Here is a 16,144-nt window from a genome sequence, read left to right as displayed (position 1 = left end):
TGTGTATCTGTAAATTATTTGAGCTTTGTTTTACAATAACAGCTACAATTACTCTAAATATTTCCAATATTTTTTTAGAAAATGTTATAAAAGTGAAGTTCTATGTTTACTTCAGGTTGTGGTCTACGGAAAATCTTAAAAATAAGCACACCATTGGTGGCAAGACAACTACAACCATTCAGAAGAAAGCTAATCACACCTGTTCTAGATCCGCGAAAGAGTAGATCCATCTACTCATCAGTTACTTTTTACTGTTTTTTTTTTTTTTCATTTCGTAGTATCGATTTAATTTTAATTTTACCACAGTGGAGATGCATGATAAGGTATACGACTGTTATTTTGAGTTTTATATATGGCGATCCTAAACCTCTTTATTAGGTATCAATATAACAGTCCTGTTAAGTTATTATCTTAATCACTTAGAAAAGGAAACTGATGAGGGCCAGTTTTGTTATGTTTTTATCTTACGTTCAGACAAAAGACCCGAGTCGTGTATAATTTCGAAACAATATCTCAACTTCAATAGAATGCGTTTAAACGGTTTCCTTGTTGACCTCACTTTAACTCTTCTACGATACTTTTCAAGAAGAATACAACATATTAAACGCTAGAAGGAAATGGCTCGATATTTCTTTGAAGAGAAAGAATAGGGTGTTATATTTTAATTGAACAAGATATACAGTACTTTTGTTTAATTGTTTCCAGCGACTTGTAGTGATATTTTATTTGTAACTTGCAGATTTATTTGTTTCACTTCATTTTATTTAGGTATGAATGCTATAAAATAGTTTTTATTTAATGTGAATTTGTAGTGGTAATTTAAAATGCATTTATATATCAATCACAGTTTAGGTTGGAATTTCGCGAAAGTCTACATTTTCTGAAAGATTTCTTTGCGGTGGTGCTCTTATATCGCCTAATTATGTCATAAGTGCTGCCCACTGTTTTAAGATATCAGACGAACCTGTGTAAGTAATAGCTTATTTTCGGTTACAAGCGTTTTGTTCGTTTTTGAATTTCGCACAAAACTATTCGAGGGCAATTTGTGCAAGCCGTCCCTAATTTAGTAGTGTAAGACTAGAGGGAAGGCAGTCATCACCCCCCACCGCCAACTCTTGGGCTACTCTTTTTACCAACAAATTGTTGGATTGACCGTAACATTATAACGCCCCCACGGGTTACGTTATCTCAAAATTACAAACATAAAAGGACATGGTTTTAACTGTTTTAGTGTTTATGCGTAGGTAATAGGGAACAAAGAGTACAAGTTTGAAAAAAGAGATCAATATTCTTTATTACTTCTTGAAATTAAATACAAAACAATCGCAACGTTACAATAAAACATCAGTTCCTGCCAAGTTACAAAAATTGTTATTACTGTTGAGAGGGTGTAAAATAGTTGAAAACTGTAAACACTCCTAAAATGTCATATAAACCTGGATTTCTAACGTTCATCAAATATAATAATTATATTTATATAATTATATAATTTCTGTTTTGGGAAAATTTGAATAGTAAGAAATGAGATTTATTACCACCTATAAAATTTATATTTCATCTTGAACAAATTCGTTCATTCTTCTACAGTTCTCCGTCTGTGTATACGTTTCGTGTGGGAGGTCACACTCTAAAAGATGGAACAAAATATGATGTGGAAGACGTTATTGTACGTGAATGTTACAAGCCCAGCCAGAACTATCACGATATTGCTGTTTTGAAGGTTAAAGGATCAGCCAGCTTTAATAATAAAGTTACACCAGTCTGCTTACCTAAGCCTTCTCTTGTGCGTGAAGACTTTATCGGAAGAAGAGCTACAATAACTGGCTGGGGAGATACGTCATTCGGTAAATTTGAATATTAAAACTTGATTATTATGACTGATGGATCTTAAAATCTATTTCTTTGTTGTTTTTTGAAATTTAGAATTAGAACATTGTCTTCTCAAATAATGGATTATTATTATAATTAGTCACAACATTGTACTGATGAAATAACTGGTGAGTTATTTTAGTCAAAAAGAACTGATTACATTAAAGTTAATTTGTTTTTATAAGAATATATTTTTACCTGACTTGTCGTAAATTGTTCATTACAGCTCGAACTAAGAGTTGTGCAAGAAATAACGTTGATATTTGAATATAATAACATTGAATTGTCAGATCTGAACGGATGAGAACCAGTACTTGAAGAAAGGCGATTACAAAAGGTTACATCAACAACGTGCAATCAGAACTCAAGATTAACAAAAATAAAAATCTATTATAAAATAAATCGCAGAGTTGGTTACCATGGTAGTTCTGTCAATTAGATATTTTAACAACACACAAACACTCGCACACAAGTAAAATCGAGAATGAATTGAGGTTTCAATGGAACAAACATTAGGATAAAGATCAATGAGACAATGTAGTCCAGTCACGTGATTAGTTTTCACACGATTTTCATCAAACTGTCTCTCCTTTCAAAGTTTTATGGCGTCGGCTACCTATAGTTTCTCTAGTTAAAGGTTACGTTAATACTTAAACCTTGAATCAGACCGGGTTTTCTCCACAGCAAACATTTTATTCAAACAGAACTGACCTGTCTCAGTGCAATAAATAACACTGCTGAAACTGACAAGGACTGGTTCACTAAACACAAGTAAGAGTTTGTATATTCAACTTGGTCACCACACTCGCCAGGTTTAAGTGTTATCAATTACACTTGTTTCATCAAGTGTTGTGTTATCTGCTGCTGGTTGCAAAAAATTCATACTAGTAAATCAATTGTAAACCTTAGGTATTACCAATAGTTATAAAACCCCTGTAAGCTTTTAGCATGATGATAAACAATTCGTTTGCATAAATGTTTCTGTCCTTATGCTAAACTGCTACTTACACCACGTATTGAGAGTTTTGCTGTTCTGCACGAGACTGAAAATGACCGGATCTATAAATGTCAAAACTACCACACAATAAAAACTACAGATTTAAAAGATATCTTAAGATAAAACTACTAAAATAACGATTTTGAATATTTTAATGACACAGAAGAAGAAACAACATGTAGTTTTCAAATAAAAATATTGTAAGACAGAAAACTTTATATATATGCACATATTCTGACTGTATATAATCAGAATTTGGAATTTTTCTCTGACTGATTCATTTTACTTCTGGCTTCAAGAATTCTTATAGATATCTTTAAAAAGTGAACTTTTAGAATCAGGTAAAAGTGTTATGAGGATACGAACTTCAATATTTATACACTCCAACACATTACGACAGTTTAGTGAGTTCAGTAGAGGTGAATTTTAATTGGTCCGAAATTAATTTAGAGGAAGTACTGAGGGTCAACTTATAAATATTAAATAGTAATAATGTTTTAGTATCAATTACACGACACGCACTCTGGTGTTAAGTTTTAAGCCTCCTTGAAACATTACGGGGTGGAGAAAGAGTATATTTATTGGTATAATCACCTTATAGGTGTACTTAATAGTAGCTTAAAATATTCCAGAAATTCACTCATCACTTAACTGCCCTTTTTTTAAAGTTTGATCCAATTCTTTCTCCCTTGTTAGCTCAGAAAGTTCGCAGTCATACAAAATATTTTAAACTTGTTAGTTCCTGAGTCCGGCCCGGCCCTTAACCAGGTGGGTTAAGGTGTTCGACTCGTAATCTGAAGGTCGCGGTTCGAATCCGCGTCGCACCGAACATGCTCGCCCTTTCAGCCGTGAGGGCATTATAATGTAACGGTCAATCCCACTATTCGTTGGATAAAGAGTATCCCAAGAGTTGGCGATGGGTGGTGATGACTAGCTGCCTTATCTCTTGTCTTACACTGCTAAATTAGGGACGGCTAGCACAGATAGCCCTCGAGTAGCTTTGTGCGAAATTCAAAAAACAATGATATTTTTGGCTTGTACAGGTTTTTTGCCTTATGCAGTTTACGGCTTAGACAGGTTTTACTGTATTAACGTACAAAGTTATTTCACTGAAATTAAACGGTTTGCAATGTTATAAATATATTATTGTTCCTGGTCAAATATCTGTAGTTTTTCGATAAATAAACGTTTATCACAATTATATCTGCTAATGTTTATAGTATACTGACTATAACAAACCAACAACAATATGAAAACTGTCTCTTGACGCTTCTACTTATAAACTTTAGGCGAGGTTCTCGAAATTTAATTTGGCAACAATATTTTACTTACACATAGTACATTGCTAATTCTTACATTCGAGAAACTTCTATAAATTTGCATAACAGGTGGGAATTTCGCAACATATATTTAACATTATAAGTTACATGTATCTCTAAATATATATTAAATAGAAACAATCACATGTATTAAAATAAATATATAATAATAAATCCATCACAGATAATATATCTTATAGGTACAGAAGTAAGAGCAGAACAAGATGATACTCAAATTAGCACTATTAAAGAGAAGTGGATCAGATCAGTCTGTGAGCTGGCTATGATCTACTCTCTAATCTATCATTTCCAAATCATGAACGGGTAGCGCATATAACTCTCGAGATGCTTGTGCGAAATTTAACAAAACAAACTAGCATGAGGAAAATATATATGTTAAAACGGCTCGTTTGGGTTGAGAAATGTTTTTTATGTAGAGGAGCGAACACCGTTTTTACCTTCTTCGGTCATCGTCAGGTTCACAAAGAAAGAAAGAAAGAAATAATTGACCGATAGCTGACCACTTGTTTGAAGAGGGTTGTGTAACTCAGTGTAGGAATGTAGAGGGAGTGCTTAGATGTTTGATTATATTTATTAATATAGGTATAAAAGTGTTCCTTTGTATTGGTTTATTTTGGGGTTGAGTTGTTGTATAAGTAAGGCTTCCCTAATTTTGCGTTTGTTTATAATTGTTTCTTTATTTAGTATTTGGGTGTTTTCTATGGTTATGTTGTGTTTACTTGATTTGCAGTGTTCGAAACATGAGGTTTTTCATACGTCTGTTTGTTTGTTTTTTGAAATTCGCGCAAAGCTACTCGAAAACTATCTCTGTTAGCCGTCCCTAATTTAGTAGTGTAAGACTAGAGGTAAGGCAGCACGCCTTAACACGCTTGGCCATGCCGGGCCATCCAAAAATATCAAAATTTTGCAGCATTATCTTAAGATTTCTTTTTAAAAATGCCCTCGATATGGCGGAACCTCCGTAACGCGGACGGAAACTATGTTTCTCTGACCTCACATATCAACAAGTAGGATTAAAACCTGAGTAAAGCGGGAAATTTTTTTTATTAAACATTAATTTCTTATTTAATTAATAATTTCTTTAAATATTAATAAATTCTTGTTAATTAATTATTTGTTTAAACTTTCAAATGTTCGTTTAGTCTTTCTACGTCCATGTACAACATCAGTTCTACAGCCACTAGATAATAGAATTATACAGTGTATAAAATTGAAATACAGAAAATTGATGCTTCAGCATATTATTACAAACATGAACGACTGTAAGAGAGCACCTGACCATTAAAATTGACATGTTAGATGCAATTGCATTTTTAAGTCATTCAATCAAATGCGTAAAAGATGAATGCGTGATAAAGTACTTTTGAAACTGTGGATTTGTTCTTGATAATGGCGGAGATTGTGGAGAAGTTGTTTGTTATGATGATTCTAGTGAAATCCAAACACTGATTGAGAAGATTGATGCAGATGATTCTGTGAACGCAGAAAGTTTTGTGAATGTTGACAAGAATGTTTTAACAGAAACTGGTGAAATTGATTTAAAATTTGTAATAGAATCACAAGAGACAGATTCATAAGATGAACAAAATAGAAAAGATAGTGAGGAAATAGAAATCCCTACTTCATCACAAGTGTTAAGTTATATTAACGTTATCAAATTGTATGCAAAAATGAGACGGGAAAATGAAATTCATAAAAAGGCCGCAGAATTGGTGTTCTCTTTTTTTACCGTATGAGAAAGCCCATTATAAAAAACGAAACAGTTGAAATTGGACACTTTCTAAAAATAAATTTGATTAAGATTTTGTGTACTTATGTATGTCTTCAATGTATATTTTTGTTCTTATTCTAATAAATATAGCAAAAACAGCATAATAACTTTATTCACAAACGTCTTACTTCCCTTGAGTCAAGCAAGTATAACGTTCCGCTCAAAAATTATATATAATTAAGGAAATACATGTTCACTGTTTAAGCCGGAAATTTTACTCGGTCCCGTGCGATTCCGCCTTAGACAGGTTTTACTGTATGTATTTCTATGAGAATATTAGATATCTACTTCGGAGTCAAGCCAGCATGTAAACAGCGCGAGTCTAGCCATTAAGCGAAGTATAACAATATCAGGATAGAATTAATTCACTCATCGTGAACCATCAATAAAACATTTAGTTCCTGATCATATAGATGACTTAATATTGTTTGTAAATTTGTAACAATGTTGTATATAAACCATTAATTATAATAAGCGTTATTTTAAATTGTATTGTTATTCTGTGTATTAAAGTTGTTGGCAAAAATCGTAAATGTGATATATATCGACATTCAATTAACTTTAAAATTTAAATTCAAATTTCTGGCTATTTAAAATCGTAGTACGTAACATAATAAATCGGAGACTCGTTTGAGATAAATTATAATACGTAACATATCTGATACCTAAGAGTTAGACTTAAGTCTTTAATTCCACGTAATAAACTGAGCATATTACCTAATCACTAGTGTAACCATAAGAACTGTTGCCAGTATATTTATTGTATTTTATTTTCAGGTTTTAAGAATAAAAGCATAGAGGTAAAACATACGCATATATGTGCAACGCTACACGTACACATTGAACTTATTTTCCGAAATATTATGTTCGTAAAGACCAGGACTAAATGTTTGGGTTCCACTCACAAACTGTTTCTTAAATCATGAATCACGTTTTGTGGGCTTTGATGAATGAAGATTTTTGTTATATTTTAACCACCAGATGTTTCACTTTTGACATGCGAATGTTTGCGATAAGCAGGAACGCTGTTTGCTTAATGTAGCGCCTTATTTGACGTACTGTTGATTAGTAAACAAAATATCTGTTTCATGGCTAGCTGTGTGTTATGTTTGTAAATTTGATATTAAAATTTTAGACGAATACGATTAATTTCTAAGTGAATTTTCTTTGACCAATCACAGTCTCTTTTTAGAGGTTTTTTTTTTATACAATTCCAAGAAATGATCACATGATCAGGTGGCTGGCTTCAAGGTAAAGTATGCAAATCTACCTTCTTTGATTCTCTTATTTATTGACGCTAGTAAGTGAAAGCAGAAATTGGTAAGTTTCTCACTACAATATTTTACTCGCTCAAAATGAGTCATATATATTCTTAAGTTTAGTTAATGTTAGTGTGAGAACTGTTAGATTTTGTATATGAAAATTTAGCAAAACTTATTTGATCATCTTCTTGTTAGAAGATTTTCTGAATAATTAGAATATATAGTGTTGAAGTGTAGGCTAAGCACGGCTTTTTTGTCAATACCAAACAGGCCACGCTTAGCCTACACAATTTCATTATATCATTTATTTCAATGAAAATAATGAAATGAAATGCTTCATTTCATTTATGAATCATATTTTCATGGTTTTGTGGCCACAGCAATTTTACTCATAGTAGTCGGAAGAAAAGTCATAAAATAATGAATTATATAAATAGTATGAACCCTTTATGAGTTGATACGAAGCTTGTAAACCTGATGCTTGTATGACATTTGTTTTTCTTAGTACAAAATAAAACAAAATTTGTATTATTAGTGCAGAAAGACAGATGGATCGATACACCGGCGTCGATACACCTTTTATCGAAAGTATTCAAGTTTCCATGCAGTATTTGTACTTTTACATTGTTTTAGTATTTATCATACCAAATGCTAGTTGTAAGAGATAATTCACACACATATGTCAATACGTACTTAGGAATATACCTAAGTAAAAACGATTTGTGAGTTCCAATGCAGTGGCATTTTACTACAGTTTTGGCCCCAGGGCGACAGGTTAACAGGTTTAAAAACTGATGTATTTGGTTCACGGATAACTTCCAACTAACAGTGCCTTGGTACAGGATGGCTTGTGGCGAGAGAAATATGTCATGGTCTTTCATAGGGCACCTCAGTGGTACAACGGTATGTCTACTGACTTACAACGTTGGAAACCGGGTTTTGACACCCGTGGTGAGCAGAGAACAGGTAACCCATAATGATTGATTACTAAAAAGCAAATTTTTCTTAGAAAGAATATTCGTATAGAGAGATTGTTAAATGATCTAAAGCCAAGTGATACAATATTTCGACATGGGGAACCTTCAATGATATCTATGAAAACTGGTGAACATGCGAAACAGAACATTTAGGATCAATGCAATCATCCGAAAAGCAAAGTTGAGGTTAAAAATGAACAGCTTGACAAATATTAAAATCCCATTGAGATGAAGCTAATATGTTTTATTTGATTGAAGATGAAACTTCACAGGGGCATTAAGGGTAAAAATGCAAAGGCAAATGCTAGATGTGCCACAAGTATTGGAACAGGTTGTTTTTTCGGATGTTTCCCATGGGTGTAAGTAGGCCAATGTAGTTTATTCAACCAAGAAGTAATTGCATAGAGACAAGATTCAAGTAATACTGCATAGTGCACAACATTTGTTTCTGTATTGGTGTACACAAATTCATAAAGACATTTCAGGATACAGTTTGTGATTATGATAGCCCGTACAGCAGATCACTGACGCTACTGTAATTGTCGCTGAGACGAGTAGTGTTGTACCTGAAGGAGTTATGGTGTGCAAATATATCTACTTGCTTCAGTAATATAGATATTTAAAAAGAATTAGTTATCATGACATTTTAGTACAGACACGTGGTCCAAAAAGTCGTTGAAATTACTTAATTCTTGTTGGTTTGTTTCTATGTTCATTACATGACATAAAATGACTGTTCTGCTCTACAAGATGTTCTTTTATAGCACTTGAATTGTAAGGATTACCAACTGTAATTTATTTTGCTGGCCAATTTGTCGTTGTTTAAAGATAACAGCCGACCAGAAACGAAGGTCTCAAAATGATCCTGAACTAGACAAAGAAAGCGAGTTTACCTGTTGATTTCAGGTAAAATTATTTTCATCCAGTACTACTAAAAGATTATCTAGTAAAGACTTACTTCATTGTGATAATGTTTAGTTAAAGGAAAGATAATGTCGAAAAAAAGAAAGTCATGGGGCTAAACACATTCTATTAAAAGTGAATTCCTTTTGTGCGTGAAATAATGTATGCTGTGTTTTTTTTTTTTGTTTTTTTTAAATAGCGAAGACTGTTTTCGTTTCTACCAAATTTGCTCAGTCTCATAATTTTACATACACACACGAGGTAAACTCAGTTGAGTTACCCAAATCATAGTTACTTCTCTTATTTTCTTAGCGAATCTGTTGTTACTTGCGTGTCTGTCTGATGCCTTTCAGAAAATCCAATTTTGCTTGAAAATACTATAAAACCCAACTGAAGTGCCGTTGGTGCAACAAAACACATTATGTTGCTTTCTGTCTGGGTTTGCCAATTTCAACCGTTTATCTGACGTTTTCGTCAACTTTACAAAAGTTCCCTTACAAGCCGCATATTGTTATGGCACTGATTGAGATGGATTTAACCCAACATTACAGTTGATGACAAGGTTGGAAGTCAATGACTAATGGACTGTAACTATTTAATGGACTGATAAAGTACAGTTCACCGTTTTGTCAGAAGTTAATATGCATATGACATCTTCTGTATGACTCCATGATTATTACATGTCAGTGAAGTTTTTTTTTTTAACCCACTGGTTTTGTTATTGATCATAACTATTGAAGAACCATCAACTATCAGCACATGAACTGTAAACCTATATATGTTCATAAATAACGTGACTCCCGTGCTGGTAGACTCCACGGTTTTAATATAGGACGGCGACTCATAGAATATTGGTAACCATGTGAAATACACGTGAAAGTTAATTTAATAGTGCTCACATTTTTCCTATTAAATGCTAAAAGTTTTTTTTATTATTTTCCCTTTTCTTATTTTCATCTTTCGAAGATCTACTTAAATAAATAGTTGAGTCTTACAACGCAAAATGTATACTTTTTCTTTGTGTTCATTGGCCTTAAAATTTCGGCCAGCAGTATATGTCTTGTGGGAGCATTTTCAGGACATAATAATTGCTTCTCACGTGCTTTGTGAATGACCACCTCGGTCACTAGTAGAAGCCTTTCGCAATTCCAGACATTAATGATACAGTTATCCTAAAATTGACCAACATACTAGATGGGAACTCATTATTAGTAAAATATCCATTGTCACATGGATGCAATGCAATTGCAGATACTGGAAGAACGCATTTTAAACATTTATTACGACTAATAGAGTAGTATATTTGACTATCACATTTATAACACATCAACAGCCTTAAAGTGCGAAATGTGATTTATTTGTAGAAATAGTCGGACCATGGAACATTAAATCAATAGTATGGAATGTTATGAATAGCTGTACGTTATTAACAGCTGTATGATAAATGGTTTAAGTGTTTAATAACTGTAGATTCTTGTGTCTGATTAGTTAACAGCAGTGTGGTAAATGTTTCATAACTGCAGAGTTTTGTTTGTCCTTTGTTTATAGCGGTATGGTGAATGCTTTAAATTCTAAAAATCACAAGGTTTTTATCTATACACTTTTCACAGCGGTATAATAAATTCTGTACATGTCTATCGACTGTGAATTTTAGTTTGCTGATCGTTATTGGTGGAATATTAAACGTTATACTTGTCTAGAAACGGTGGGATTTTGTCCACTCGCTGCCAATTGTTGTATGGTTAATATTGACAGCGCGTATTCAAAAACTATGAAGTTTTATTTGCAGTGTTTGTTGTGGTATGGTTAATACTGTACGTAGCTGAAACCCGTGGTTTTGTTTTGCACATTATTAACGGAACATGTCTAGAAATGATGGATTTTTGTCTGAACCTTCTTGGTAGTGGTAAGATTAATGTTGTACGTGCTTAGAAATTGATGGGTTTTATTTGTACCTTGTTGATAGCGGTATGGTTAATGTTGTACGTTTCTAAAAACCGAGGTTCGGTATGGCCAAGCGCGTTAAGGCGTGCGACTCGTAATCTGAGGGTCGCGGGTTCGCATCCCCGTCGCGCCAAACATGCTCGCCCTTTCAGCCGTCGGGGCGTTATAATGTTACGGTCAATCCCACTATTCGTTGGAAAAAGAGTAGCCCAAGAGTTGGCGGTGGGTGGTGATGACTAGCTGCCTTCCCTCTAGTCTTACACTGCTAAATTAGGGACGGCTAGCACAGATAGCCCTCGAGTAGCTTCGTGCGAAATTCAAAAACAAACAATCTAAAAAGCGTGGTGATTTATCTGCACTTATCGAAAACCTGTGGAGTTTTCTATGTACGCTATCGATTTTAACATTGAGACGCTTCACATACTGGAAACTTATTTTGTACTATACAATTTCTGGTAATTTAAAATTATTGAATGTAATATACAAACGTTTTACACCCTTATATGCAAAATGCTTGAAACTTTCGAAATAAAACACGTAAACACAAAATTCAAGCTTGCAAAATAAGTTTAGATTAGCTAATTTAACACTAAAAATATAGAACTAAGTGATAAAAATCTTCAAACTGTATAAATATAAATTCATAATAGATCTATCATAGTGATTACAACATAATTAGCTCACTGTATGTTTAAAATTGATGAATTGTATATTGGAATGTTGGTTGGACAAATATATTAACAAATACTAGGAATCAAAAGACAAAACGTATTAGCTTTTTCGTATACGTGTTATATCAAATAAAAAGATTGTAAAGACAGTTTTGTATAACTTGAGTGCATGTACTGTAAGAGGATAGAAACGAAGAGGGAAATATAAGTAAATATAAAGTAACTTGTAACTTCATGGGGTTATCTTGTGTGAAGGTGAGTTAAACGTTCTTAATAATAAAGTTAACGAACCTCTTCATGTTTTAAAAATTGGTTTGTTCTTTTTTAGTCACATCTAATCTTTGGATTTTACTTTCAGAATAATATTTTGTACGAAGAACAACCATGAAGAATCATCTCAGTCTGTGCTTACTTGTAGCACTTATTTCTGGGGTAAAAAGTGTAGAGAAGACCAACAGGTCAATACCAGAAGACATTATTACAGGTTAAGTATAATATTCGTTTAAAATTATAAATTTTTATTAAGTATTCAAACGACTTAAACATACACTTGTAGTAAAAGCATGGGTATTGGCTTTTTAATCAACTCTGTTACGACCCCAGGTTTATATTTACAGTCCTTAAAAATGTTTATTCAGCCTTTTTTTTTTCCCATTACTTTACCTTTCTCTCAGTGATTATTTCAAGAGACCTGAGCTGGAAACATATATGACGTTACAGCAAGTGGGTTGAATAGTAAATAATAAATCGTAGCCTTGAAACAAGGTAGAACTAATGGCTAGAATTATCGGAGAAAAAAAATCTTGTATATTTACGTTAGTGTAATGTAAATAAAGTGGGGTAAGGAGTAACGCATGGTTTCTGGTAAGGAGTAATGCATGGTTTCTGGTAAGGAGTAATGCATGGTTTCTGGTAAGGAGTAATGCATGGTTTCTGGAAATGTAAATAAAGTGGGGTAAGGAGTAATGCATGGTTTCTGGTAAGGAGTAATGCATGGTTTCTGGTAAAGAGTAATGCATGGTTTCTGGTAAGGAGTAACGCATGGTTTCTGGTAAGGAGTAATGCATGGTTTCTGGTAAAGAGTAATGCATGGTTTCTGGTAAGGAGTAATGCATGGTTTCTGGTAAGGAGTAACGCATGGTTTCTGGTAAGGAGTAATGCATGGTTTCTGGTAAGGAGTAACGCATGGTTTCTGGTAAGGAGTAACGCATGGTTTCTGGTAAGGAGTAACGCATGGTTTCTGGAAAAATGAGTACCAGAGGTTTCGTAATGGAAAACAAAGGATTCTAACACGGAATGTACAACTTAGAAACATATCAAACATTTATGATGCTTCAACGAGACTAATACACATAATTTTCTTTCTTAATACAAATATAGTAAAACCTGTCTAAGGCGGAACCGCACGGGGCCGAGTAAAATTTCTGGTTTAAGCCGGTTTTCCGTCTTAGACAGTGAACAAGTATTTCCTTAATTATGTATAATTTTTGAGCGGAACGTTATACTTGCTTGACTAAAGGGAAGTAAGACGTTTGTGAATAAAGTTATCATACTGTTTATGATATATTTATTAGAATAAGAACAAATATATACATTCACATTATGCATAAGTACACAAATCTTAATCAAATTTATTTGAAGAAAGTGTCCAGTTTCAACTGTTTTATTTTTTTAATAGGTTTTCTCATGCGGTTAAAAGAGAACATCAATTCTACAGCCTTTTTATGAAGCTCATTTTCCTCCCTTCATTTTGCATACAATTTGGTAACGTTAATATAACTTAACACTTGCGATAAAGTAGGAATTTCTATTTCCTCACTATCTTTTCCGTTTTGTTCATCTTCTGAATCTCTTACACTGTTACCATCTCTATTACAGATTTTAAATCAGTTTCTGTTGAAACATTCTTAACGTTCACAAAACCTTCCACGTTTACAGAATCATCGGCATCAATCTTCTCAATCAGAGTTTGGATTTCACCAGAATCGTCATAACAAACAACTTCTCCATAATCTCCGTCATTATCAAGAATAAATCCACATTTTCGAAAGCACTTTATTACGTATTCATCTTTTACGCATTTGATTGTATGACTTAAAAATGTAATTGCATCTAACACCACAATTTTAATGGTCAGATGCTCTCTTACAGTCGTCCATGTTTGTAATAATATGCTGAAGCATCAATTTTCTGTACTTCAATTTTATACACTGTATAATTCTATTATCTAGTGGCTGTTGAACTGATGTTGTACATTGAGGTAGAAAGACTAAACGAACATTTGAAGGTTGAATTTTTGGGTGACAAGTTACATCATCTAGGAAAAGTAGAATATTCCTATTTTCTTGTTCCATTCTTTCGTTTAATTTGTTCGAAAATTCCTCGATATAGCACTTGTCATCCACGCTTTCCATTTCACAGGAAGTTGACTCTTCCCTAAATTTGTGAAATAGCGCAGATTTTCACGTTTACCTATACCCGTGGTAAATTTTCCCAACATTTTAAAATTAGGGAAAATAGGAATTTATTTTTCTTGTGAGAATTATTTAAAGAGCAGAATTTTGCAGCTAAATGACAAATATATTTCTACATATCACGAATCTAATTTAACTGCAAAAATAATGACGGAAGAAAAAAAGAACAGAATATATTTAACCAAAACTTAATGTAACAAAGTGTCCGAGAATTTATTAATATTTAAAGAAATTATTAATTAAACAATAATTTATTAATATTTAAAGAAATTATTAATTAAACAAAGAATTTGTTAATATTTAAAGAAATTATTTATTAAACAAGAATTTATTAATATTTAAGGAAATTTTAATTAAACAAGAATTTATTAATATTTAAAGAAATTATCAATTAAACAAGAATTTATTAATATTTAAAGAAATTATTAATTAAATAATAATCTATTAATATTTAAAGAAATTATTAATTAAATAATAATCTATTAATATTTAAAGAAATTATTAATTAAATAACAAATTAATATTTAATCAAAAACTATTTTCGCCTTACTCAAGTTCTAAACCTACTTGTTGATAGTTGAAAGATAGTTTTCCGTCCGCATTACGCATGTTCTGCTATGTGGAGGGCCTTTTATAAGAGAAATCTTAATGCTGCACAATTTTGATATTTCCGGCTTATACAGGTTTTCGCCCTAAACAGGTTTTACTATAGATTTTAATATACAAATAATAATGTAATTAACAGTAACGGTTATTGCAAATAATTATTTATGTACAAAAGTTTTACAATCTTACAACCAATACTGAGTCTCCTATTTCATCTAGAATTAAATTTTTTATCAAAGGTTCAAGATGAGCAAATTAATTTCGAGTCGATACTGGTACAGTTCACTTAACGGGTAATTAGCTAGCTCTTCTTTTTACCGCTAAAGTTATGCCGTGTTTTCGTAGAAATACTTACGTCCGAAGTTAAACTGTTTGTTATGCTCGAAATATATAACGTTCCTGGTGAAATATCTCCAGTTTCCAGATTAATAAGCGTTTATCACAGTTTTGGCGTTTCGCGTTGGTTGAAAAGCTTGAGAGAAAAGTTTCCAGTAATTTCATTAAGACAACAGTGCTGGTACTTACATACATAAATACTTGTTTGTTTGTTGTTTTTGGAATTTCGCACAAAGCTACTCGAGAGCTATCTGTGCTAGCTGTCCCTAATTTAGCAGTGTAGGACTAGAGGGAAGGCAGCTAGTCATCACCACCCACCGCCAACTCTTGGGCTACTCTTTTAACAACGAATAGTGGGATTGACCGTCACATTATAACGCTCCGACGGCTGAAACGGCGAGCCTGTTTGGCGCGACGCGGGCGTGAACCCGCGACCCTCGGATTATGAGTCCCACGCCTTACGCGCTAGGCCATGCCAGGCTCTACATAAATACATTGACGATTTTTACGCTCGAGAATCTTCTACAAATTTAATGAATAGGTGAGAATTTCGCAATACCTATTTAACATTATAAGTTACACGCTTTTCTAAATATATATATATAACTGAACAATCATGGACATCAAAATAAGTATATAATAGTAAATCCATTAAAGTGATATTCTTTGTGTTTTATTTTTATTTTTATAAGTTATTGGAATGTTCTTATATTAGAATGCGTCACGTCAGAGTAATTAGGATGAGTACGTACGGTTTGGTTTGGTTTGAATTTCGCGAAAGGCGACACGAGAGTTACCTGCGCTAGCCGTCCTTAATTTAACAGTGTAAGGCTAGTGGGAAGGCAGCTAGTCATCACCACCCACCACTAATTTTTGAGATTCTTCTTTTACCAACGAACTGTGGGATTGACAACCACATTATAACGCCCCCACGGCTAAAAGAGTGAGCATATTTGGTGTGACGGGGATTCGAACCCACGACCCTCAGATTACG

At 33.1% G+C, this 16,144-nt stretch overlaps 1 protein-coding gene across 5 annotated transcripts in view; it reads left to right on the top strand.

Annotated features, from left to right (window-relative positions):
- Positions 1 to 16,144, top strand: part of LOC143248876 (clotting factor B-like) — a 56,614-nt gene that overhangs the window by 28,370 nt on the left and 12,100 nt on the right. For all 5 annotated transcript variants that reach the window (XM_076497750.1, XM_076497749.1, XM_076497752.1 and 2 more), the window contains 2 exons: positions 853 to 968; positions 1,588 to 1,844. In XM_076497750.1, the coding sequence (XP_076353865.1) occupies positions 853 to 968; positions 1,588 to 1,844 (373 nt within the window). The remainder of the gene's footprint in view (positions 1 to 852; positions 969 to 1,587; positions 1,845 to 16,144) is intronic.

This window comes from Tachypleus tridentatus, chromosome 4, assembly GCF_004210375.1.
Source record: "Tachypleus tridentatus isolate NWPU-2018 chromosome 4, ASM421037v1, whole genome shotgun sequence".
NCBI classification, from domain to species: Eukaryota; Metazoa; Arthropoda; class Merostomata; order Xiphosura; family Limulidae; genus Tachypleus; species Tachypleus tridentatus.
Note: the sequence above shows the minus strand (reverse complement) of the source record. Positions and strands in the feature narration are given on the sequence as shown.